This window comes from Myotis brandtii, unplaced genomic scaffold (genome assembly GCF_000412655.1).
Source record: "Myotis brandtii unplaced genomic scaffold, ASM41265v1 scaffold927, whole genome shotgun sequence".
In the NCBI taxonomy this organism is placed as follows: domain Eukaryota; kingdom Metazoa; phylum Chordata; class Mammalia; order Chiroptera; family Vespertilionidae; genus Myotis; species Myotis brandtii.
In genome coordinates this window covers 582937-610537 of record NW_005371823.1, presented here as the reverse complement: position 1 = coordinate 610537, position 27601 = coordinate 582937, and the positions used below count along the sequence as shown (strand labels likewise).

Below are 27601 nucleotides of genomic sequence, written 5' to 3'. Positions count from 1 at the left end.
TCTAGCTCTCTATCCCTCTCCCTTCCTCTCTGTAAAAAATCAATAAAATATAAAAAAATAAAAATAAAATAAAACAGGCACATCTAGAAACAACAGCTCTGACCCCTAGAAGAAGGAAATTGCTTCTTCCCCAAAGATGGTCAGCATACTGAGAGAGGCAGCTCTACAAAGGTGTGACTGAGCTTTGTAGATAGTTTCTAGAAAGGGAAGACTTTTCTCACAGGAGAAAGGTGAGTGCCTTTGCCTCAATCAAAAAGCCTATGCCTGCCAATCTCTTCAAATAAGGAAGAGAGTCAAGCTCCATTTCGGATCCTTGAACATTAAGGCAAGAAATATTGGGCACTATGAAATAATTTAATTCTTTGGTAAGCTTTCTGCAATTATCAGTAATGTTTGTGTCTGTAGCACAAGATGAGATGGCCCCAAAATACCAGTAAAAAGGCAGTTCAGTTTCAAGACATTTATCCTAAGGGAATAGTGAGGCAAGAACACTAAAATGTCCCAACAAGGATAGCTGCTAAAACTTATTTGAAGTGGCATAAGTGTCCACAAGGAGGAAAATGCATATAGATATTTTAAAAAAAATTTTGATAAACGAATCTTTACTTTTTTCACAATAACGGCATTGCAGTATGTGTATTACTTTGTAACCTGTTGTTTTCAGTTAACTATATATCATGAAGAGCTGTAATCTTATTATTTATATCTTGTTAAACACACATATAGAAGATATAAAATGTATATGTATACTTTAAAGTATAATAATAAATTGAACTACCAAGGTTAAAAAAATGGAGCATTGCCGAAAGCTCTGTGGTTCCAGATGTTATGATCCTTCTCTATCCTATCTCCTCAACCCCCAGCTAACTACTCTCCTGACTTTAGTGATAACCATTTCTTGCTTTATAGTTTTAGCACTTAGGTGTGTGTCCTTAGATATTGGTGCATTGTAACTATTTTTGAACTGTATATAAATGAAATTCTACCATATGTTAGTCATTTGAATCGTTTCTTCAGTGCCATGTTTGAGAACTCACTTTTTTTTTAATCTTTGTTGTTCAAAGTATTACATATGTCCCCTTTTTTCCCACATTAACTCCCTCCAGCCCATCCCCGCGCCCCGGTCTCCCACCCCCGGCTTTCACCAGTCTGTGTCCATGGGTTATGCATGCAAGGTCTTTGGTTGATTACCTCCCACCCACCCACCTTCTCCCACCTTCCCTCTGAGATTCCACACTCTATTCCATGCTTCCATGTCTCTGGATCTTCTCTGTTCATCAGTTTATTTTGTTAATTAGATCCCACATATGAGTGAGATCATGTGATACTTGTCTTTCTCTGACTGACTTATTTCACTTAGCATGATATTCTCCAGGTCCCTCCATGCTATCTCAAAGGATAAGAGATCCTTCTTTTTTATTGCTGCATAGTATTCCATGGAATAAATGTACCACAGCTTTTCTATCCACTCATCTACTGATGGGCACTTGGGCTGTTTCCAGATCTTAGCTATTGTAAATTTTGCTGCTATGAACATAGGGGTGCATACATTCTTTCTGATTGGTGTTTCTGGTTTCTTAGGATGTATTCCTAGAAGTGGGATCACTGGGTCAAATAGCAGGAGAACTCACCTATGCTGATGTGTGTACCCATAGTTTTGTCATTTGCAAAACTCAAATGTTTCAAAACACTGATAGGAGAATGTTATCAGATATTTATCCATTTTCCTGGCAGTGGGTATTTCAAGTGTTTTCATTTCTGGCTATTACAAACAGTGCTACAATGAACATTTTTATAACTCATGCCCAAGTAAAAGAGTTCCTGTAGAATAGAGACCCAGAAGACAACTTTGCTGAATAGAATATGCAAATGTCTAAAAAAAAGAATATGCAAATATCTGTCCCAATTTACCTGCCAACCAGCACTGTCGGATGTCAGAGAGTTCCTGCTCCTCTGCCTCCTTACCCGCACTTGCCATCAGTTTAGCTAAGCCGGTAGGTGAGCAGTGGCACCTCACTGTGAATTCTAGAGGTTGAGCATCTTATATTATTTTTCTTGACCATTCCTATATTGATGTAACATTTATTTATGTACTTCCCTTCTGAAGTTTCTTTTCTCTATCTCACTCTTTAAGAAATATTACCAAGTAAAAATGTTTTCTATCTCCAAGGAGCTTACATACCTAGTCAGGGGATAAAAAATACTCAGACCAAAGGAAGATCATCTGCAAAAGGGTCTTGCCTAGAGCCTTTGGCCAGTGGCCCTGCACCACTTGTGTAATTTTCCACTTACAACAAAATGTGGCCAAGGCTGAGTTGTAGGTTATGGACCATTTTTATAATGGATTTAAGAGAAAGGGGATATCAGTGTGGACAGCGGAAGCGTGGCTTGATTTTCGTTTGTTTTATTTTAGATTCTAAAAATGCAATACATACAAAAAATCAAGTAGCAGAAAAATATACAAAGAAGAAAGTCAACATAATTATTTCTGTCCCCCTATTAGCAATTTACTCTATAAAGCCAGCATTTGTTCTTGCTTTTAGGTGGCATTTGGATGTTTAGACAAAGAAGCCGCTTTAACTATATATAAAAAAATTTTTTTAACAATCACCTTCGGGGGAGAGGTGGCATTTGCTGGGGGTTATTCTGAGAGGCCCATGCAGAGAGGGAGGCCCTCACTACCTCCCCACCAACTTGGGTGATTGCTAGGAGAGGAGACTGTGTTCCACATCCAACAAGAATGATTCAAAGGAGAGCAGAAGGAAGAAGGTATGTGGCAAGGGCCAGCAGTTCCTTATCTGCAATCTAGCCTCACAAGGAACCCTCCCAGGAAGAAGTAGTCATTCTGTAGAGGAGCAAAATATTTTAAATGGTTTTGCTGACATACCTGAAAGTGACAGTTCTTTCCAGACTTGAACAATAGAAAATTATTTGCAGTGGAGCTAGCAGAAGCTACCAGGCAGAAGAAAGAAGTTCCCCCTGGGGGGTAGGCATGGGATGTTTTAGGGAACCACCTCCAAAAGAGAGAGAGAGATCTAAATCCCTAAGGAAAGCAGACCCCACAGGATTATATGGGAATGGAGAAGGGAATGGAAGAGTATTCCGATTAAGCCACACGCTATAGAAATTAACTAAAGATGATTCCCAGACTGGAAACTTTATGTAGTTAGGGACCTTGTCTATGCATTGCCCCACTGATCCCCAGCACCTACCCCAGCTACTGACATAACTAGGCGCTCAATGAACGAAGGTTAGAAACAGCTGTTTCCTACAGGGTTCTGTTTCTACTCAGTACTGGGATCAATAAACATATATCTGCTTCTGTCTAATCCTGTCATCACAATCCCTGGCTCTTAACCATAATTTTAAGTAGAAAATGCAGAGTGGCTTTCCAAGTGCTTAGAAGTCGGTTCAAAGTAGTGGAACCATAAGTCAGTCCTGTGGAGACTCTGAAGTTCAATCAGGTTTTGAATCCTTCAGTGAGCAGGACAAACACCACAGGATCACAGCTCCAGACACGCAAACTACAAAGGCTCTTGATGTGCTTGGCCTTGATGTTAAGAACCCCCCTTTTTCATTTTCTTTTTTTCAGATCTTTCCCTAATAACTACTGGGACAAGTTTGTAAAGAGAAAGGTATGCCTTGTCAGTGGGGTGAGTAGGCTTTAAGTTCTCCATAGACAAACATGAGTGAAATTGATGTTACTTTTATGACAGAGAAGAGTAAGTCACGGAAGGGGTGTATATGAACACATGTGGGTGTTTGGCTTCATTCCTCTCCTTATCTGCCTTTAACAGCTTAACAGTCATTGTTTTCTGCACACTAGTTTTTTCTCCCCTCCAAAAAACTAGCAGCTCGAAAAGCAGTTTTCTTTTGATTGCCTTTATCATTTCTGTTTTCTTTGGAGGTTATTTTTCCTCTTTATTTTCCTGTTGCATTTTGAATCATGTCTTTATGAACCCCTTGGAAGAGCCCAGAGTACAGCAAACCTCCGCGGACACTGGGCTAGAGAAAACATGGCTGGTAACATGTGGCCCAACTCACCCCGTCCTCCTTTCTGCTCTAGGTGATAAACAAGTATGGTGATCTCTACGGAGCGGAACGCATTGCTGAACTCCTGGGTTTGGACAAAAATGCCCTGGACTTTAGCCCCGTAGAAGAGACCAAAGCAGAGGCGGCCTCGCTGGTGTCATGGTACAGAGCTTAGGCGTTACAATCCAGTCTGGCTAAAGTAGACCCTTTGATTTCTCCAGCCCTTTCAAGGTGCTAAAGGGAATATCTCAATCAGATCTTTGTTCTCCCAGGCTCCAGTCTGGCTTAGGTGTTTCCTCTGGATTCTAACTTATTGGGAGAGCACTGCTTTAAAAACATTTAAGGACCTCTCAGCCTTTATGGCTGACTCAAAGAGAAAAACTAATTGAAATTTCAGGATGGGTGATTCTACCTTTCTCAGTCTCACAGGGAACACATACAACCTGATAAAGAAGCTCAAAGTCATATTTAGATTATTAAACCTGAGAGAGAAAAAACTTAATTTTCCCCTTATTAAACACTTCACTAAAGCCTGACATTTACATGTTTTTAAATTTTTTATTCCCCTTTAGGCTAAGTTCCATTGACATGAAGTACCATATCTGGAAGCTGGGAGTTGTTTTTACTGACAACGTAAGTATGGCATCTGGAGAAACAAGATTCTATGCCCCAGGTTCAGGGATGTCATTAGATTGCACAAGGAAAAAGCTAGGGAGCATGTGCAGAAAGACTGAGGGCCTGACGATGCTGGGACACGCCTCTCTTGTGCAGTCGTGTAAGACAGATGGGGTTCCACTTGGCAATTCTTAGGCCGGTTCACAGCACCTCGGCATCTAAAAACCATCTAGCCTCACTCTGTCCCCAAAGATGAGAAAAAATGGTTCAGTGAGCGTCAGGAGGCATGGATACCAGAAAAGCCTCTAAATTTCTTGTATCCTCACAGTCCTTTCTCTACCTGGCCTGGTACACAACCATGTCCATCCTGGGCCACTACAACAACTTCTTCTTCGCTGCTCACCTGCTGGATATCGCCATGGGCTTCAAGACACTGAGGACCATCCTATCGTCTGTAACTCACAACGGCAAACAGGTACTGGGTTTATACTAACACAGGACAGAATAGACCTAGATGTGGAAGATTAACCAAAACAAGTGGTACAACTAGTGTATAACAGAAAGGTACGTGTACAGTGTATAATACCCCTTTCTAGTGATTATTTTATAAAATTGCAGCCAATCCTATATAATAAAAGGCTAATATGCAAATTGACCAAATGGCGGAATGACCTGTCACTATGATTCGCATTGACCACTAGGGGACAGATGCTCAACGCAGGAGCTTCCCCCTAGTGGTCAGTGCACTCCCACAGGGGGAGTGCCGCTCAGCCAGAATCCCTGAGCTGAGCTCACAGCTGGTGAGCGCGGCAGCGGCGGGAGCCTCTCCCGCCTCTGGGGCAACGCTAAGGATGTCCGACTGATGGCTTAGGCCCACGGGCCTGAGCCGTCACTTGGACATTCCCCGAGGGCTCCCAGACTGTGAGAGGGCACAGGCCGGGCTGAAGGACCCCCAGGCCGAGTGCACGAATTTCGTGCACCGGGCCTCTAGTTAAAAATAAAATTGTAGCCATCATTTAAGAGGTATAAGACCTTAATTCAGAAACCCCTAACATTTAGGTCAAGCAGGGAAGAGGGGGAGGGAAGGAGGTGATTGACATATCATCACTTTGGAGATCCCTCCTCCTTCCTCCATGGATCTGATGTACTCACTAGAGGTTAGCAAGTGGTTATTGTAATTTAAAAACTCCCCAGGTACTTATGGTATATGCGTCCAACTAAGAACCAATGATTTAGACATGTATGTACACACATACATAAATAGCTATACATATATGTGTGTGTTTATGTATAAAAAGCTGAGAGTTAATATATATTAGTATATCTAAGTTCAGATATAGTACAGTAAATGTTAAAAGACATGTATCTATATCACCATTGCCATATCCAGTCTCCAATCAATATCCAGTCTGTCTTGGACAATATTGTCAGGATGAACCCTTGATTAAAATCCTCTAATGACTGCTTCTGCCAACAAACTCAGACCCTTTAGCATTCCATCTGCATTAAGTGCAATTCCGTGAATGAGACTTGTCCCCTCACACCTCTAAACTTTTGTAGGAGGAGAGAAGAAGGAAGTCAAACTGTGCCCAGCTGGTGCAGCCATTTTGGAAAACAGTTTGGAGGTTCCTTATAAAATTAAATCTAGAACTGCCATGTGATCCAGCAATACCACTTCTGGGTATAATGCAAAGGAAATGAAATCAGTAGTATCTTGAAGAGAAAGCTATACTCCCACATTCACTACAGCATTATTCTGAATAACCAAGATATGGAAACAACCTAAGTGTCCATCAATGGAAGAACATTAAAAAAATGTGGTATATACGTGCATGCAATGAGATATTATTCAGCCATGAAAAAAAGGAAATGCTGCCATTTGTAATAGCATGGATGGGCCTTGAGAACATTATCCTAAATGAAATAAGCCAGACACAGAAACACAAGTACTGTATGATCTCATTTATATGTGGAATCTAAAAAAGTTGAGCTCATAGAACCAAAGAGTAGAATAGTGTTTACCAGGGGCTGGGGGGTCAGGGAAATGGGGAGATGTTGGTCAAAGGGTATGAACTTCCACTTATAAGAGGAATAAGTTCTTGGCATCTAATGTAAAGCAAGGTGATTATAGTTAAAAATACTGTATCATATATTTAAAATTTGCTGAGAGTAGATCTTAGTGTTCTTACCACACACACACACAGAGAAATAACTGTATGAGGTGATGGATATATCAATTACCTTGATTTGGTCATTATTTTACAATGTATAAATATATTAAATCATCAGGTTGTACACCTTAAAAATAAAGATTCCAAGCAGAAAAAAATCAAGTTGACCTTTGTTCTAAAACGAAAAGTGCTAGATCATCAGGTATTAATTAGGGTATATTAGATCAGTCAGTATTTCTTCTCAGCTTCTGGTAGTCACACACAACAGTGAATATGTCTTATTTGGGTTGGTAATAAAGAATTGAGAGAGAGAAATTTGCTGCCACATACAAGAAGCTAAAGTTTGGGGAGGTAATAACAGAACCTGTGACAGAGAAGTTGGCTTAGAGTTGAATGCTTACTTATAGGTTCCTGGGAGAAGGCATTATGTATTTTAACATGGGCATCTTGGGAAGTTTGATCCTATAAAGGTGGTATTTCCCCGTGTGACCTGTCGAATGCCAGTTCGGTATGTTCTTTTAGAATTACTCAGATTATTAAACTTCAGTTTTTATTGATTTGGCTTAATGGCATTAAGACTGTAACTTAAATGGAAAGTTTAAACAGTGAATTTTTTATATGGCCTTGCTGAATATACTCTGGCAAGATTTTTTGTTTTAATGTGCCCAGCTTGTACCATGTGCCAGTACTGCGACAGGCTCACAACTACTCTGGAAGTAGATGTTATGCTCACATGGCAGGTAAGAGAATTGAGGCTCAGAGAGGCCGTGTCTCTCCCAAGACCGCGCAGCTGCTAAGTGGCACAGCTAGCTTCTTTCTTCCTTCGTGCAAAGCTCGGGCTCTTTCTGTTTTTCTAAAACCAGCTGGTTCTGTAAGGCCTGCTATCTGAGTTAGGTAGCTTATTATTCATTGTTCAAGAAATCCCTGTAGATGTCTCTTCTGCTACTTATCTTAGTGCTCATACCCACCCATTACATGGCTCCTTCAGGACAGAGACGTTATCTTATTGATTCTAAGAGTTCTGCTCAGCACCTAGTCCCTCATATAGGCCAGATGGGCAGGTCCTGTGTGCTCCTTGTTTGTAGAACCTCCCAACACCAGGAAATGAACATGCCCTATGACCCTTGCAGAGGTCCTGGCAGATATCTTGGTTATGAAAAATGTCACTTTACTCAACCATCATAAATAATTCATATAGTAACTTCAAGGCTGTGACAATTATCCAGTCCATGGTTATTTATGAAACAGTGTAATGTAGGACCACCTGCCAGTCCAAAGAACCTTTTGTTTCTTCAGAGGCAGCTTAACGCAGAAGCTGCATCATGAAGCTTCAGGTTTCTGCTCTCGCTATAACATAACAAAGTAACCCTCCTCCTGGCACCTTCACTATCCGATCTTGACATCCCTAGTTTATACAGGCCCCAGATATCAGTCTGCTCCAGCATAGGGGGCTTAACCAACAGACATGTCCTCTCAGTTTTGGAGGCGGGAAGTCAAGGTCAAGGTGTGGTAGGTTTGGCCTTCTCTGAGGCCTCTGGGGCTCTCACCTGACTGCCCTCTTACTGCTCTTCCACTTGCTCGTCCCCTATGTTCATGCAGCCATCTGCTGCCTCCATGTCCTAATCTCTTCTTCCCACAGGGACACCAGATAGTTTGGAGGAGGGCCACTCTGCCAGGCTTGTATAAATGTAATTACCTCTTTAAAGGCCTTACCTCCACAGTCACATTCTGAGGTATTGGCGGTAAAGGCTTCAGCGTATGTATTGGGGGAGACAATTTAGTCCATAACACCCCGTCATTACTCTTCTCTCCCAAGAGCCTGTTTCTATCTACTATCTCCTCTGTCCCCCGCTCAGCCTCACCCTCCTGTTTCATTGGCCTCGCCCAGGAACATCTCAAGGTGGAGAAGGCCCACCTCCTTTCCTTCTTTCTCCCCCGCAGCTGGTTCTGACCGTCGGTCTCCTGGCCGTGGTGGTTTACCTCTACACCGTGGTGGCTTTCAACTTCTTCCGCAAGTTCTACAACAAGAGTGAGGACGACGACGAGCCCGACATGAAGTGTGACGACATGATGACGGTGAGAGCCCACGCAGGCCACCTGGTCACCTGTCTTGTTGGGAAGGGGCTGTGGGTGGTCTGGGGAACTGCGAGCAATAGAGTTACAGAGCAGAATATAGATGTCTCATTCCCAGGGGAAAGTGTCCCAGAGAGACAGCAGTGATGGAGAATTTCCTGAGCACTCACCTGAGGCTTGTGGGAGAGCAGCTCAGCTAGGAGCAGGTCATGGGTCACCTGTATTTGTTTGTGGCGAAGTTCTGAATACTTGTATCTAATCCATAGAAGGCAAGCTTTTGATTCTTTGTCTCTGAGAGCAGAGTCCCATGGATCTGGTGCCCAATTTATTTTCCCAAGCCAGTGCGGGTTCTTTTTTTAAAAAAATATTTTTATTGATTTTTATTGATTTCAGAGAGGAAGGGAGAGGGATAGATAGAAACATCAATGATAAGACAGAATCATTGATCAGCTGCCTTCTGCACGCCCCCTACTGGGGACCGAGCCTGCAACCCATGCATGTGCCCTTAGATGGAATTGAACCCGGGACCCTTCAGTCCACAGGCCGATGCTCTATCCACTGAGCCAAACCGGCCAGGGCCAGCAGGGGCTCTTTCACCACCATAGTGTGAAAAAAACCTAACAACAGTAGGATCAGGTGGGCATTCCCAGTGAGAGCCCCTTGTGGGCAAGAAGGGCACAGTTCAGGGTGAGCGAGCACAGCTGCAGTAGCAACTCTGGTGACCAGATGTCCAGGAAAGAACGTGAGGCAGGGGCAGTGACAGTGAACTGCCCCAGCCTGTGGTCATTTCTCTAGAAAATGGGTCAGACTTCTTGGCTATAAACTCTCCTATGCTTTCTTTGAGGGTGGTGCCGGGGGTACCCTCATGTGACAGCAACACTACAGTTGCCAGAGCACCAGTGTGACCCATCTCTGTGCTGCCCCTGGTTTTCATTTACTGGTTGTAAGTCTGCCTTTTTCTCTGGACCTAACCCGTCCAGGCAGGAGGAAGGGCAGGAGGCAAGATGAAGGGCGCCCTGCTCTGTGAACTGGAGCCCAGAGAGAAGGAAAGTCTATTCTCTAAGATACTATGGAAATCCCTCCCCTCCCAGATGTAAGGGGAATGCAGGAGAAATAGAAGGGGCCTCTTTCCAGAGGCTGGAGCCCAGCACCCTTACAATTAGATGAGGTAAAACTCATATCTGGAATATGCCATACTCATTGGGGTTTAAAGGTCTTTTAAGGTATACCTGTCTTAAATGAATTCTCTTGTATCAAAAAGCTCAAAACTTTTTAAAATATGAGCAAAAATTGTCATTTAAAGGCCACATGCACAGCACTCTTACCAAACTGGCCGGAGGGTGCAGTGGAGAGCAGTGAGCAGCAGGAATACTGATATCGTTTTACGGGCACCCTTCCCCTGGCTCAGGGCTGACATACGTTGATCTAATTAAATGAATGATGTGATCATCTTGCTAAAAACAATTCTGCAACTTGTACTTGAATTGACATTATTTTTCTTGCCTAGTGTTACCTATTCCACATGTACGTGGGAGTGAGAGCTGGAGGTGGCATTGGCGATGAGATTGAAGACCCTGCTGGGGATCCTTATGAAATGTACCGCATTGTCTTCGACATCACCTTTTTCTTCTTTGTCATTGTCATCTTGCTGGCCATCATCCAAGGTATGTTTGCCAGTTACGTTAAGTATGAACAGGGCTTAATCTTATTCTCTTTACTATCCTGCATCTACAGCCTCATTGTTTTATAGAGGTTTGTGCATTCATTTGTAAATTCAACATTTATTTAGCATCTACCATGGTATGTATGAGGCCTTGCCCATATAGAAAGCCAAAGATCCACCCAGGCACTGATATAGGCTTACCTCCTTTTATTTTGTTTCACAAATGTTGCATTATCTTTACAAATTGAAGTCAAGGCCTTCTACTGTTAAAAAAGATTATGACACGCTTTTTTAAGGCTCACTATACCACGGTGCTCTGGAACGAAACCCACAATATCTCCGAGGTTTGCCTATACAAGAAACTTGAGAATCCTTACAGAAGCCTCTCCCTGCCACTCCCCACTCTGAACTGACCATTACCTGCTGTCCTGCTTCCTAGAGGTCCCGGTCTAGCCTTGGCCCACAGCCTCCTGGGGGTGGGAGAGGAGCCATGAGAGTGTGACAGGTTTTCTCTTCTTTTGGGGAAGGGATACTGATATTTAGCCAATGCTTGTCAGGAATTAGAGGAATAGGATGAATTTAGTTGGGGTCATGGTGCGTTATGGTGCCTGCAAGATGTGCAGGCGTTGGGGGCTAATAAGTAGTTAGCTAGCTGTAATAGGTCTTTCAAGGAACAAGTCAGGAATGAAATAACATAACACATGTTAAATAAATAGAAACAAAAGCAAAAATAACAGAAATTAGGCCCATCGTGGTGGTCAAAGATGGTGGTGCAGAGATTTCCCAGCAAGAGAAGCAAAGAAACTGAGGAGAAACCCTGCAATGCACTCTGCATCAGGTGCTAGGAGAAGGCGGAGAGCTCCGGAGGAGACAGAAAAGGAAGGGAGCTAATTTTTTTTTGGGGGGGGGGGGGGGGGGTGGACTGTTGGAGAGGAAAGTGTTTCTAGGAGGAGAGAGTAGTTAGCACATATTGCAGAAAGGTGAGGTTGCAGGGGTGGGCAAACTTTTTGACTCGAGGGCCACAATGGGTTCTTAAACTGGACTGGAGGGCCGGAACAAAAGCATGGATGGAGTGTTTGTGTGAACTGATATAAATTCAAAGTAAACATCATTACATAAAAGGGTATGGTCTTTTTTTTTTTTAGTTTTATTCATTTCAAACGGGCCGGATCCGGCCCGCGGGCTGTAGTTTGCCCACGGCTGGGTTAGAGGAAGAATGTTTCACCAGGATGCAGCATTTAAAAACAAGCACTGTTTTTTTCTGAGTATGTTTTCTCTGAATAAGCTTGATGATTTACTTTACAAAACAAAGTGGCCTGTGCCATTCCCTCTATCATTCCTTACTCTGAATAGATTATTTAAAACACTTTATCTGTCTTTATATTTAAAATCCCAGGTCTTATTATTGATGCCTTTGGAGAGTTGAGAGACCAGCAGGAACAAGTACGCGAAGATATGGAGGTAATGTTCTTCTAAGCACTCATTCCAACTCTAGCTCTGTATCTCACAGCAGAATTACCAATGCAACCTGTTTCCATTCCTGTCCTCTTCTCAGTGCCTACCTACCAGCTCTGGGCATTTCGTGCTCCACCCTCTGTGTTCTACACTATCCCATCCCCTCCGCCTGCTGCCTTCACCATGCCCCATGCTTGGGGCAGGAGCAAGTACCCCCAGCTCGCTAGGGAGTGGATGACTAAGTGCCTGAAGCATTTGAGAGAGAAATAGTTTTCAGTGTGTCTCAATTCAAGCAGATATCGCCCTTTTTCCACCTGCCTGTAATGTCACGCCTACTAATACCTTTACTGCCTCTGTTATTTTTCTAGACTAAATGTTTCATCTGTGGGATTGGCAATGACTACTTTGACACAACCCCTCATGGTTTTGAAACACACACATTACAAGAGCACAACTTAGCCAACTACTTGTGAGTACTCTTGGTCGATAGGGGTGACAGGGGCGGGGGAGAAGTGGTAGAATAACACCAACAGTCAGTTAGTTCAGTCTCTGCTGATGCCATTTCCTCCTGTTTCTCTGAGAAATAGTGGCAATTAGGCAAGAAGGCCCATGCAACCTGCCTCCCACGTTTCATAGATATGTGTTGTGGGCTGTTCCTGCTCTGAGCGAAGGTCAGTCCCGCAACCCATCTCAAGGTCACATAACTCCAGCAATGTTTTTCCTTTGCTGGAATTTTCCTATCCCAATACAACCTTTTAAAATCCTAGACAAAGACAAAAGTCTGTGGCTGCATTTTTACTTACAGCCATTGCCCTGCTTCTTCCTCTCCCACCACCCCTCACATTTGCTCTTGTCAAGGTGGCCACGGGTCCACATGGTGCTGGATTCTGTAGTGAGTTTTCAGTCCTCACCGTGTCCTCCTCTCCTGGTGACACTTGGGCTCCATGAGGTTTGGGGACGTTTTCACACTGCTCTATCCCAACACATGAGGTAAAGCATTCACTCCAGAACAAGTGATTCAGAGCCTATTATGTTCTGTGAACTGCCTGTGAAACTTAGAACTTACAGAATTTATAGAGAATACAGATTTCCTGATAATTCAGATTCTCTAAGTGATCATTTGTAAGAAAAAAAACAAACAAAAAAACACTGCTGGGCTTGGCTCCCTGGCCTACCCCTTCCCCTGAGTCCACATTGTATTTAGGAAATCCTCAACTTTCTTTAAGATGGAACAGGCATAGCCTTTGGGAAAGATGTTATTGTCAAAGAGACAACAGTTTAAGAATTTCTTAAGACAAAAACACAAATTTTTAAACATTAACTTTGGCATACCTTCCCTCAAGTCTGGGTAGTCATCCTTGTGTGTTCTCATTAAGAGAGTTTGCATCTTATTGAAGGGGGTCCAGTGGATGTCCTTCTATGAAAGGTGAGCACACGGCCACATGTCAGGACCGATGAATAGAGAAGAGAGGAAGAGCATTATGGTAGCTGGGTTGGGACCCCTTCTACGTCTTTCGCTAGCCTTCTATATTAGAATAGTCTATTTCTCTCTCTTTGCCTCTCTAGCAGAGAGCTTGAAGGGAAAGAACCCATCTTATTCATGTTTAAATTCCACACACACCCCCAAATGGTGCTTTCTCAAATAAATGTGCCTAAGTCTCCAACAAGGTCAGATACTGGCCATGCCTTGTTTCTTCGTGTGATAAACGAAAAAGAAGGAAACTAATATATGTTTACAGCCTCTACTGTGGGCCACAATCTGAAGCTATAAACTCAGGGGACCCTGAGAGAACTCAAAATCTGGGCTCAGCTCTCCTCCCCCTCCCCCGCCCCCTCCGAAGAGAGTTATTTCTACTTTCTCTTTCTCACCGAGAGCTCAGTCCTTTTCCTGAAGGGCACGAGACCGGCTCCTCTGGCAGCTGTCTCTGAGGCCGTGTAATGCGAGCTGAGCGCCCGGCCTCCCGGGATGCTTGTGTGTTCCAGACAAACAGACTCAAACCTCAGACACTCACAGTTGAGCAAGTGAAACCACCTTGGCATTGCTGTTGTCTATAACAAAAACAAAACTGTATTTCTGAAAGAATCGGGGCAACTTAAGTACTTTCCAAAAATCCCGTATCCTTGAGACACCATATAATTTTAATTCTACATTTTTATGTCACGATGAATAGGTGTACTGAAAATTATGCAGGAAGAGTTTGGGATACCATTTCATTGTTTGGATTAGGATATTTTTAAACAATAAAATGGTAGCTGGTAGCGAAAATGCTTCCTCACAAGGGATCTTAGCTTAAGCTCTGGGGATGGTAAAAAGGGATCTCTTCTCATGAAAAGGCTAATTTTAACATGATCATCAGAAAATGATGGTTTGTGTCTATGCCACATTTGCCCAATTCGGAAAGGCCTAGTGGACAGCATGATACTAAAAAGCATATTTGAACCCCTCCTCTGGTTCCTTTAATTAAGTAAATGAAACTAGGCTTCCTAACGGAAGTATCTAATATTGTCTTTTCCTCATTTATTAAACCTTTTTTCCTTGTTCCAGGTTCTTCCTGATGTATTTGATTAACAAAGATGAAACAGAGCACACGGGTCAGGTGAGGGGAAAAGTCTAATTAAGCATCACACCCCCACAGCAGCACTTCCTTTGCCTAAGTGTCAAGAATCGGCTGAGCACAGGCTATTTGGAGGAGACAGGTGATCCCATCGGCCTCCATGCCGTTCCCCACTGCTTTCTGCATCACTCCACCATCCTTTGTGACTTAAGAAGCCAGAATTCTAAAGCAATTCCATTCTATTCCAAAAGAGTCCTGGTTATCCTTCCAACAGATACTGACATTTTCCACACCCTTCAGAGTTAAGGAGCTGGAGGTTGAGAGCATTACAGAGCAAAAGACAATGAGGAGCTGAGTGGGTGGTGAGCACAAAGAACAGGGGGAGCAGAGGCAAATGCTGTGAGGACGGCATAGAAAGATAATCTTGAGTGGGGGAGGGGGAGGGGTGGGTGTGAGAGTATGAATGAAGGTGTCAAAGGGATTTTATGATTATGACATGTAAAGACAGAGAACACAGGCAGAAGAGGCAGGTTATCAAGTTTTCAAACATCACTGAGTTTGTAGGAATTCTTCACAGCTCGAACATTTACGAGAGGGCAGCTGGTTTCCGGAGATGGCTTTAATCTACCTAAGCCAGCCCTCCATGGTCCCCATCGTACGTTCTTCTACCAATTACAAATTACATGGAATCAGCCTACTGCTAATCTTTTAAGTATTTTTATGTCAATCACTGAGTTGGTTTCTGTGTTCGGGAGGAGGAAGTGGGAAGAAACCTCTTGCTGTCAAAATGGGCTGTGAATACAACAAGAATGAATGCGCCAGTTGAGCCTCATATAAATCCACATCAATATTCCTAAAGGGAGAGAAATAGAGCAAAAACAGAGTTTTCGAGCTTTAGCTTACTGTGGTTTAAAAAGAAGTACCTTTTCCCCCCGATTATTTCAGGAATCGTATGTCTGGAAGATGTACCAAGAAAGGTGTTGGGATTTCTTCCCAGCTGGTGACTGCTTTCGGAAACAATATGAGGATCAGCTTGGATAAGCCTGAATGAAAGAAACTCCTCGAGTCTGGACTGTCAACTTAAAGTGAAATTAACATCCTCTTGTACACTTCATATGCAACATTTTTGAAAGGTGACATTTTCTAAATGCCTCCCTTACAACAAGAAATTGTTTGTTAAAAAATCTGTGTAAAAACAACCCCAAAAAGAAGCCACCAAAAAAAAAAATCTCTGTGATATTTTGGAATTGATTGGACTCTTTGTGCCTAATGGACAAACCCTGTGGGAGATAACCTTTCAAAATGTTAAATCAAGGACTCTAGTTGAATGCCTTCAAGATTTTCAGATCTAATGTAACGTGTTTGTCAGGATGGCAGCATTGAGAAAGGGACTAGAAGTATGAAGTCTTGGATGCATAATACATGAAATTTTGAACACTTGAATGCCACATGACAATATCCACGAGTGACTCATGGTCTGAACTACAAAAAATCATTTTAACTGAAGTCTAATTTTTCCCATGGTACTTACTAGTGAATGTACCCAGAATCAGCTTGAAAAGCTTTAACCAGTTAAAGAAATAGAAACCGGAAAAACACTTTGTCGACAATGAAATATCGATTAAGTGCCTTAAAACCTCTTTAGATATAGCTATGCAAGTTTTTTATGTTTATGTTCCAGATGGACAGTCCCATTAAATAATTGTGTTGATCTTCTGTCTTACTTTAAGAAACTGCACTTGAAGGTTATGCATATAATTTTTTTTCTCAGTAACAGCTTGTCGATTGCTGTTATTAGAAGAAAAGTACTGTACTGAAAACTCAGAAAAATCTCAATCTTATGCCAAATTGAGTAATGCTTTATGGTCCCTCGTAAGTAGTGGTGCCGCTATGTTTAGGTGAATCTTAAGTAAAATGAAGTGCCCACTGCAATAAAGTGATACGTGCCAACCCGTGGTTCGGCCTCTTGTAATGCACCACCTCTGGATGATTCTACAACCACACTGTGGCTGCTGGGAAAGGGACATGAGACAAACAGCCTAACCCCTTCACAAAAAGGAAAAACACTCCACAGACCAGCACTGGTTTATTTGGCCAAACACATACCCTGTTGCTTGCTCTCTTCAGCAGCAGCACTTTGCTGTGCTGGAAACAAGCGCCACGTCTCCGCCCTTCCTGAGTCTGAGATGACTAAGTCAGAGAAAAATGCCCCGAGCCTCGTAAATGTATTATTGTGGCTGTTGTCAGACACAGAGGTAGGTGTGCACTGTGTGAGCTGATGGAACACACTGGCGCGGGGCAGGCTCTCACGGACAGCCATGGGCCCGGCCTTACAGGGCAACCCAAACTGGTGTCGGGCACTTTTTTCTTTCTCTTTTTCTGTTTCTTTCTCTTTTTTTGTTAGGAAATCATACTGTCCAACCAGTCTTCAAGCTCTTCCTCGGTAACATTTTTGGATGTGCTTGGTTGCTCAGGTTCCACCGTCTTTTCTTCCGCCACGGATGGTTTTGCAGGAACTAGGGAAATAAAGGCAATGTTAACAACTTCACGTTAGTCCCAAAACGGAGGGTGACAGCTTCCCTGGGCGCTGTTCCATGATATAATTCAGCCACAATTATTACTTTGCTTACAGCAAGGGGAAACATTCTATTGTTGTCCCTACTCCCTAAGAAGATACAATAATATCTAAACAAATTAATAGAGTAGAAATGTGCCCCTCTATTTATTCTCAAGTTGAATTTCACAGTTCACTAGTTTATTAAAAAGACCAATGCTCCGTTTTCTGTGTGCTATTGTAGCAATCCTGGAAAGTATTAAGGCTCTTGAACACAGGATATGCTGGGGCCTTGCCTTGGGCCTCTCCGCATCAGATGGGCCACTGCCTCACGGAACACACACAAACAAGAAAGTGTTGTTCTCTTGTAAAAAACAAGATCAAAACAGTAAAACGAAGGAAGAGCTGGTTAACTGGGCTATTCAGACAGTTGATTAAAAGGTCCGCTGCCGCACAGCTGAGGGCTACAAATATCTCAAGGCCAGTTTATAGCTCACGTTCAATTCGCAGCCTCAGATTTAACACTGAGATCAGGCAGGTAGCAGCTCTGGGAGCCGCATATCTAGTGAGAGGAATGTTGTCAGAAAGGTCAGCTCTGGGGAAGCGGAGATGTGAGCACAGAAATAGTTGTCAGTGGACGACGCCAGATTGATGTCAGGCACCAATGGAGATGTGTGCGGATGTGACACGGGTGAGGCTGTTCTCATAAAAGCACAGAACCAAGAAGATGGAGAGGGAAGAAAATGAAAACCGTACCTTTTTCTTCTTGGGCCTCCACTGCCCCATCTTTCTCAGATTCTAGGTCCTGGGGCATCTGGTCTGGTAAGATGTTCGCTCCAGCTTTTGCAGGCGCATCTAAATTAAGCAGCAGATCCAATTCTTCTTCCAGATGGTCCGCTGCTGACTGCAGTGGGGAAGCGGGATTCTGGGAGCCCTCTGAGGGGCCTGGTCTTGGGCTAGCTTTACCCAGGGACCCGGGGCAGCCAGCAGGTGCTGATTTCAGCTCAGACACGGACCCCTTTCCTCCAGGCCCCAGGGGCCCTCTTAACTGCATGCCTAGTCCCTTGCCTTCATCGTTTCTCTTTGGTTTCACCTGAGGAAGCTCTAAAGGAAGGGCAGTCTGAAAGAGAAGCATAATAACATAATAACTGAGTTGAAAATGTGAGTTCTGTACCATTTGCTCAAGCAGAAACAGAAGCTAAGGAAGCCATCAAACTGCCTTAGAATCGGAACAAGAAACAATTCAGACAGGAAGTTCACAGAGGGTCTCTGGTGGGGGCCCGTCACAGTACCCTCCTTTCTGACATGGGGTAAATGCATGCGGGCGACCTCACTGAAACATAACAGGCCTGCACCCCCACCCCCCCACCACCACTCAGCTCTGTGCTGAGTCGGAGTTGAAATCAAAAGGGCCATGTCTTCGATATCAGGACTGAAAAATGATAGTACCACAGGGCTACTGAAGGTACACTGAGTCTGTGATGAGAGTTAAATTTAAACTCTGTAAAAGGACCAAGAAGTAACTAGCAAATCAGATCTGTTCAATGTACTTGAAAGCACTAATTAAAGGTGAAGAGGTAAATTCACTGAGAAGAAAATAAAGACTGACTCTGTATTGAGTAAAAAAATGCCAGACATGAAAGAAAAACATACTATTTGATTACATTTGTAAAAAGTCAAAAGCAGGCAAAACTGATCTTTAATATTAGCAGTCAGGACAGTGGTTTTAGGGAAACTGGCTCAGAGCAGTGGGGAAACAGTGGCTTCAGCAGCGCCGGCAACATTCTGATTCTTGATTTGGATGCCAAGTCCATGGTAACTACCACCTTTGCATGCACTTTTCTGTCTCTGTTATAATTTAATAAAAGGTAAAAATATCCAGGTGGTTGCAATGCAGAGCTAGGCTGAGAACACTGTCCTGCAGGAGGCCTGTGTGACCAGCAGGGCATAGGAGTGGATAGGTTCAGAATGAAGGTCAGCCACTATTGGCAGCACCATCTCCTATTTGGACACGTAAGCACCCTGAGCAGATCCAATTTGCTAACAACTCTTCAGGCTTCTACGACAGGATGACTACACGCACAAACGTAAATGTTCATATTGTCAGTGTGCAGGACGAAGCCGGGGTGTGGTCCTCTACTCCAGTCCAGGGGTTTTGTTTCCGGGTGTCTGGAATTGGGCATCTGGAATTGGTTTTGTTTATTCCCTCCCTGGGGGTTTCCGATGTAGAAACACAGTTGAGAATAACTGCTGTGCATCGTGGCACAGAAAGCGGGGCGGGGGGTTAAAACAAGGTAGCCTGGTTTTCCAAGTTACTGCAGTTATTATTTACCTTTAGTCTAAGGCCTACCACCAACACATCCTTCACTTTCAAATGCTCACAACACTTCCTGTTTCTCTTCTGAGTCCCTTCATCTCAGTGGTTCCCTGTGTGTTCCGTTAACCATTCCTCATCGGGACCAAACTAAACATATCAGAACCCTGAACACCGGGACACCCAGCCTCTCCCAATCACAACCCCAAATGCACCCCACATTCCTAAAAAACAGTGACTCCCATCAGAGGCTAGTGAAATCCCCTCTACTTCTTTGCCCCTACCTCTCCTCCAGCCCTGAATTGTACTTGCTGCCCTAAATGTGGGACTAGTAAGTGCAATAGAAACAGCATTACATTCAACTGAAGAGCCAAATTAATCATTTTGGCTGCTGAGATTCTATTTAACATTAGTACTGCCCAAAATTTCACTTTTTAAAAAAGTCAAACGAGGAGGATGGGACTGCCCAAAATTTCACTTTTTAAAAAAGTCAAACGAGCCACAATTAAATTCTGAAGCTCCTTATATACAGTACTTGGGCTTTTCCTTTCAATCACCACCTTACAGGGATACCTCCCCAATTTCTATTTCCAGCCCTTAATTCTAGACTATAAATTTCTCTATTTGACTTCTATTTTCACTTTGAAATCTCAGAGGCACAAACCCCTAATATCACAACCTCACCTCCTGGTCCCACCTAGCAGTGTTGCACAAGCTGGAAAAAACCTAGGATAATTCTCCCCATGTCCTCTTAATTTTTCTTTTGAAGTAACTCTTAGAAAACTCCAATTCCGTGCCACCTCTACCATCATCACCCTTTCCAAGCTACAGCATTATTCGCCTGGACCCATGCGACAGCCTCCTAACTTGCCTCCCCTCGTTTCCTCTGCTCTTGTAAGTACGGATTAACCAATAAACACCCCCACCCCACTCCTGTAGCCCCCTTGCCATCCACAGCCAGCATGCTCTTGCTAGTGTCAGCAGAAGCAGTGCTGTTAATGCAGATCCTTCTCTAAATTCCAACTCAAATGGCCTTCTACTCTGGGTCTCAGCTTATCTGTCCCTTCCTCAGAAAATCCATTCCTAGTCACAGCAGAGTAGATCAGGTTCCCTGTTATATAATCCCACAGCACACTGTGCTAACCCTTCTTAGCAGTTATCACAATTTGTACATTTGTGTGATAATCTGTTTAATACCCACCTTTCCCAATAGATTAAGCCCCACAAGGGCAGGAACCATGTCTGTCTGCTCAACCACTGCATCCTTAGTACCCAACATAAATATTGTGCCAGCCAGACTTTATACTTTTACATTTCATTCAACTCTATTACATCTGATTCTTTAAAATGTAAACAAACAAACAAAAAACTTAAAAAAATTAACTCATTCTCCCTTAAAACTTTACAAAGTGCTACCTGATACAAAACCCTCAGCTTCATGAAAGGAAGAGCTGAGCCTGAGACATCCAGGGGTTATTTTTCATTCTTTCTTCTCCTGCCCTAACCCACACCAGCTCGAAGATGCCATCAGGGTTTTTACCTGGATCAATTCAGCAGCAACATTGAGTCGGAGAGAGAGAGGCAGTTCTTGAAGGGCTTGAACCAATGACTCACAGTCCACATAAAATGCTGAATTCTATAAATAAATAAGAAAGATACATAGATCACACATATACATATGTATTCCTGGTGATGATTACATGTGACCTTCTAGAAATGAAAGAGCAGAAGACACACTTGATATGGTTATGTCTATTATCTCCGCATTAAGATGAGCAGAACCAAACACCACCTTCCTGAGCCACAGCTCGTGCCGCCCGAGCAGCAGCGGAAAGTGCGCACCCCACCGTCAGGAACACACGATAACCTGGAAACTGGACACTCTTGGACTTACTGGCCAACAGAAAAATAAGCATTCTGTGGAATCTGAGTGGACCTTCAAATGCAGGTGCTGACCCTCAGGAGAGGGGGAAGAGCTGTCTAGGCAGTGAGATGGGTTGAGAGGCACGGCCGAAGGCTGAAGGAGCCCATGAGGTACCTGCTAACAGGAAAGCAGAGGATGGAAACTCACCCTCTAGCCGGCAGCACGCTGTGTATGGCCAACACTAAAAGCTCCCTTTGACTCCCTTCCCATTCATACCCATACAGTGACCTCCAAAACTGAGGCATTTGTACAAGCATTTCAGATTGTCACCTGGCTTACCAATAGTATAGCAGCTGCTCTCGGAGCCCTGGCAGCCAAGAGAAGGACAAACTAGAAGGTGGTTACAGTGACCTCACATTAGAGGCAAACATCACTGACCACCTCCTCTACCAAGGACAGCACAGGCCCAGCTGGAACGACGTCTTATTCTATCATCACTGACTCCAAGTTAGAGAAAATCCAGTGCTGCTCTATCCAGTCTCACCGATCCCACACAGCAGGAATGTCTCGGGCAGAGGAGTTTATGATGGAGACAGTCTGTCATTCCTGCTGTGCTCAAGAAGGGCCCCGAAATGAAACCCAGACCCACTCTAACCCTAATCCCCACCACGGCACACGGATCAAAAGAAACAAGGTGGCTTTTCAACACCCTGCTGATATTTTCCGAGAATGGCTGGCTCTTAGGGAAGCAAAGCTGGCGGCACCAATTGTGGCCCTAGTCCTGGGAAAAAGGAACTTACATTTACATCTAAAAAAAAGTATTTCGGGAACAGGACGGAGATAAGGAAGCCCTGATGAGAAAATGAGAAACTCAGTAGGTGTCAGCCCTTCCTCAGCCCTGAACTCAGCACCCACCTGCTCTGACACACCCAGCATGGCCAAGCTCGTGTTTTCCAGTTTGGAGAAACTCTCTCAACCCACTAGTAAGATGTGATCCTGAATGCTTAACACCTGGGTCAGTCAGCAAATCACAACCTGGAAATCTCACCCTCCCCACAGCCAAGGGGTCTGCAAAGTCACGCAGGTGCACCCCCTTCATTCAGCCTGCAGAGCGAGAACTTGCCCTCCGCGACCTGTGCTCTCAGCTCTCTGGAGAACTACTGAGACGTGCTGGGGTCTGGCTAAAAGTATCCAAACTTCCTCTGCCCTCATTTGCATCGTGTGCAACATGACTGTGAGGTGCATCATAAACAGTGAGGAGCTGTGAGCCGACCTCACAGAGATACGGGGACGGCCCGCTGTGCTTGTGAGCTGCACTCAATGTTGGGCATTTGGCTGTGTTTGCTAATGGAATGTCTCCTTCCCCCACATTTCTAATTCCCACCATCACCCGAGGCCCAGCTGACACTGTCCCACCTCCATGATGCCGTCAAGACACTGCAAGCCACCATGGTGATTGCTCCTCGTCTCCTTGCAGGAGTCCCGGAGCCAGGAGCCTGCCATCAAATGGCACTGTAACACTTTCCCCCACAAAGGGCTAAAGCTGACAGCCTTAGATATAAAGTGGGATGAAATAAATTGTGTAAAGCATGAACTTTAAAATAGGTTAATTGGAATAATAACCATGAATTAGGTTTAAAATAATTCACAGGTCTTTTTGCCTGGAGAGCGCAGTCCCATACCCACTTGGCCAACTCTGATGGTCACTCGCAGCTGGAGTCACAGCCTGGTCTGCAATGGGACACCCTGGTGTCTTCTCTCCTGCACAATCCTCGCTGGCAGAGGGGAGCAGCCCGACTCAGACAACCACCCCCACCCCCGCCCTCTGCCCTCAGTGTGCACAGAAGTCTGTCTGGGGAGTGAGAATCTAATTCTTCAGCTCCTCTCTGTCCAGGAACCTCATTATGCTTCAAGTCTCTGAGTCTGTGTAAAGGTACAGTACTTGGTGAGAAAAGAACCTGCTAGAAACTCCACTTTGCAGCTTTTAAAAAAAGTCCAAAATTGCTTTCCTTTAGTTCTGCTCTTCTTCTTTCTTTCCGAGAGCAGTCACCATAGCCTTTCCTCAGCCCAGCCCACATTCCTCAGGAGCTGAAGCACTGGCCACATTCGTGTGGGACTCAGGGACCCCAGTCTGGGAAGCTTTCCAGACACACATTCTCAGCCTCGCTCAGAACCAGAGTCGGGAGGGTGGACCTGGGGGCCTACACCTCTAGAAGCCAGGCTCAGGAACCACTGCCTCTGGCCCAGCCAGCACTCAACACTCGCTCAGGGAAGCTCTGCTGAAAAAACAAGTCATTATGTCAACAAAAATAAAAGACAGAATAGGAAAAAAAGTGATTTTAAAAAGCATCTATATTTTCACCCGAAGAAGTTCTCCTCCCGCCCTTTCCCTCCACACATGCCCCGCACTGTCCATAGGAAAGACATGAAAATCCCACTCATGGACCTAAGAGGACACTCCCTATAGTGACGGAGCCAGCACAGCTAAGCACCGACCCTGCTGCCAGGCTACAGTCTCTGTCAGCCTGCCCCTGAGCCACAAAGAAACGAAGGCAAGTCAGCGGGAGGGCGCTGGGTCCCTCTCCTGTAAGGATGTCCTCTGGGGACCTAACATGTTGGCTCAGTTGGTTGGAGCATCGTCCCATGCACCACAAGGTCGATTCCTGGTCAGGGCACATACTAGTCCCTAGGTTGTGACTTCAATCCCCAGTCAGGACACATGCAGGAAGCAACCGATCCATGTTTCTCTCTCGCATCTCTCTCTCCACCTCCCTCCCTTCCTCCTTCCCTCCTTTTTCTCTCTCTCAAAATCAATTTTTAAAAAACACACAAAAGGAGTCGAAACGTGAGTTGTTTGGTTTTCACCATATTCGTCAATGACCTTAGTTTGTGATTTCAACTTGTCCTAGAACTCTAAACTGTTTCTCAGGTATATGCCCAACAAGGCTGAAACAAATACAAATATTTTTAATTCCCAACTTTTTGTATAATACATACTCTTTGCAAAGTGACAGGCAGTACTTTTACAGTAACTTCCATCTCCTCAATTTGTATAAGACAATGTCCATCCCAAACTAAATACAACAGCAGCCCAGACATAAAATGAGTGGCCTACAGTGTGTGTGCTGAGCTGGTAGCAGAATGGGGAGGGGGGTGCCTTACCTCTGGGCTTTGGGTCTGCTGCTCAGCCACCTGTCTGAGGCTGTGGACAGACTTTCTAATCACTGGGGGTCTAATCAGAGTACATGACAAGCCACCAACAATCCTCTGTGCATTTTAAAGGCGTGAAAATATCTGTTATCTTTCATATGAAAAAATCAGTGAAATCGTGCATGAAAAAATAACCAAATTCCTAAGAAAGAAAACATAGCTTGAACACAAAGCAAATAAAATATTTGGGCTTTATGGATTTGCTGAAAGACATACATGATATCTGTTTTTATTTTATAGCTTTATTCACCTAATTCTGGAAGAAGAGTTATTTAAAGCTATAAAGTAAAAGATTTTTCTCAACACCAAAAACAATGTGGGGGGGAATTAATTTTCAACCCTCAGAGGAATTTTCATAAATGGAAAAGAAGAAAGCCCAAATGGCAAAGTAGTCCGCTAAAAATCATGACTCTCAGCTTTCTCCTTTTCAGCCTAGTCTGTGAACAAGCCACACAGATGGGCAAGTATAAAGGTGAACTCTAGCTCCAAGGACCTGCAAAATGTAAGCTCCCTGAAATTTTTCTGAGCAACTGAGGTAACTGAGACTAAACTGTACATGAATTACTAAAGTTTTTCCTACTTAAAGACTCTAGCTCAACACTAACAGAGGTGTTAGTTTCCGGTCTTGAAAAGAGCCAGCCCACCACATTCAACACAAACCATCTTACCTGCTTTGGACATGAAGCTTCACCATCCCAGTCTTTCTCCTCAGCAAACCGGAACTGTGAGAAGGAGTCCCCTAGAAATATAAAAAACACACAACTTTATGGAAAAGCCCAAGAAAAACACTCAGTTCTCTAAACTCCCCTGGCAGGAGGGATGTATTAAACATCTCCACTTCTGAAGAGCCAACCATCCTGATCTCAGTGGCACAACGGAAGGCTCTGGCTTCCACGTCATTGCACGGTGACCTGTGCATGGTGCGCACGTGAAATATTGTTAGAACCTGCACTTACTGCTCCATTCAGCTCTCAGTAAGCCACCATCTACATGTTCCTTCAGAGACAACAAAACAGTTCAGGCCATCGACCCATATTTAGCATATTTCATCTGCTTAAGGCAAGCAAGGAAACTAATATTTATGATTTGGGGGGTGGGCACAGCAGAAAAGGAAGGAGAAAAATAGGACTGAAGGAAAGAAGTCTAGCCTGATCCACAATATGAAACTTAAAATCTCTCTCTGAGGTGAGGTTATGAACCTCTATCATCATGCCAAAAATCGCCTGCTTAGAATGTCAAATGTAAGACGAAACTCAAAAAATGTGTCTTAGATTAGTTAATATGAATCATGGTACAGTGAACTCTCAGAATAAAGGAAAATGAACATGTAAGATCAACATAAGGGCATGAAAGATGATCCTGTACAGTGAGCTTATTTTGTATGTGTACTTATCCTATTATTTGCATTAAAAACAGCTGATTTATAAATGAAGAATTATTTCTCTGCCTAGCTTTCAGAATCCTCCAATATGGTCCTGCCTCATTAAGCCACTTCCTATTTCTTCAGACTTTCTGCTCCAAAGTCTTCCTTTTCACATTCCAAACATACTTCATAATCCATTCTATCCTCATTTATTTTTTAATACATCCCTCTTGTCTGGAGACCCACACATTTCTACCCATTTATATTCTATTTATACTTCAAGAACTCAGGTCCAGCTCACTTCCTCCTCCTCTGATACCTCTCAGGTGATTTAACCATATTATTTGTTCTTTATTTCTACATCAAAAGTGGGAAGAGGGAGAAAGAAATGAAGAACTCAAAATTAACGAGACAAAGAAAAATTTAAAGATAAAACCTATACCAACCCACCAATCCCAAAACATGTGGATCACAACATTAACATTTGACAAGATCAAATTCAAGGCAAAAAGGATCAAGGACAACACTCATTATCATGAAAAAGGGTAAAATCACTGCTCTTAGTCATTGGAAAATCAATTTGATCCATCAAAAATTATGATATAAATATATCTTATTAATATAATTAATACAATCTTGTATATGGATGTATTTGCATATGTGCATGTTATATATTGTGATTATACGTGTGTACTTTATTTTTTTTTAATATATTTTATTGATTTTTCACAGAGAGGAAGGGAGAGAGATAGAGAGAGTTAGAAACATCGATGAGAGAGAAACATAGATCAGCTGCCTCTTGCACATCCTCCACCGGGAATGTGCCCACAACCCAGGTACATGCCCTTGACCGGAATCGAACCCGGGACCTCTCAGTCCGCAGGCTGACGCTCTATCCACTGAGCCAAACCGGTTTCGGCATATACGTGTGTACTTTATATATATCTGTGCAACATTAATTTTTTAAAACTACTATAAAAAAGCCACAAAACCTCAATAAATCCTAAAATGTAACAGTCGTACAAATCATATTCACTGGTAATAAACATTTGTACCACACATGGGCAAAGAGTTGACATATCTTATATAACAAAGAGCTTTTGCAAATCAATCAGAATAAAACCAACTAACAGAAAAACAAGAAAGGGGGTGAGAATAAGAAATATGATGCCCTAGCTGGTTTGGCTCAGTGGAAAGAACATCGACCTGCAGACTGAGGGGGTCCCGGGTTCGGTACCAGTCAAGAGAACATGCCTGGGTTTCGGGCTTGATCCCCAGTAGGGGGCATGCAGGAGGCAGCCGATCAATGATTCTCTCTCATCATTTATGTTTCTATCTCTCTCTCCCTCTCCCATCCTCTCTGAAATCAATTTAAAAATATATTTTTTTAAAAAGTAGCTAAAAGCTAACAAGTTACAAAAAAGAATAGCTAATATATATATGGATAAATTAAAAATCAATCTGGCTACTTGATATCAAACTATACTACAAGGCTATAATAATGAAAACAGCATGGGGATGGCATAAAAATAGACAATGGAACAAAAGAGAGAGCCCAGAAATAAACCCACACTATTTGGCAAATTACTATATGACAAAGGAGGCAAGAACATACAATGGAGTAAAGATAGTCAATTCAATAAATGCTGCTGGGAAATTTGAACAGATACGTGGAAAGAAAGAAAAGGAAGGAAGGAAGGAAGGAAGGAAGGAAGGAAGGAAGGAAGGGAGG

General features: G+C 43.4%; 2 protein-coding genes across 2 annotated transcripts in view; one reads left to right on the top strand and one right to left on the bottom strand.

Moving 5' to 3' along the window:
• The window catches only part of RYR3 (ryanodine receptor 3), a 380950-nt gene extending 364399 nt beyond the window's left edge, over positions 1–16551 (top strand). The window contains exons 95-104 of the mRNA XM_014532943.1: positions 3593–3635; positions 4067–4194; positions 4605–4665; positions 4976–5122; positions 8760–8894; positions 10399–10555; positions 11951–12015; positions 12378–12478; positions 14555–14606; positions 15510–16551. Of these exons, the coding sequence (XP_014388429.1) occupies positions 3593–3635; positions 4067–4194; positions 4605–4665; positions 4976–5122; positions 8760–8894; positions 10399–10555; positions 11951–12015; positions 12378–12478; positions 14555–14606; positions 15510–15605 (985 nt within the window). The 3' untranslated portion in view covers positions 15606–16551. The remainder of the gene's footprint in view (positions 1–3592; positions 3636–4066; positions 4195–4604; positions 4666–4975; positions 5123–8759; positions 8895–10398; positions 10556–11950; positions 12016–12377; positions 12479–14554; positions 14607–15509) is intronic.
• Positions 16552–16633: 82 nt separating this feature from the next.
• AVEN (apoptosis, caspase activation inhibitor) overlaps positions 16634–27601 on the bottom strand; it is a gene marked incomplete at its 5' end in the record, with an annotated part of 120464 nt that continues 109496 nt past the window's right edge. Inside the window, 4 exons of the mRNA XM_014532942.1 lie at positions 16634–17080; positions 17875–18238; positions 20973–21068; positions 25175–25245. Coding sequence (XP_014388428.1) covers positions 16965–17080; positions 17875–18238; positions 20973–21068; positions 25175–25245 — 647 coding nt within the window. The remainder of the gene's footprint in view (positions 17081–17874; positions 18239–20972; positions 21069–25174; positions 25246–27601) is intronic.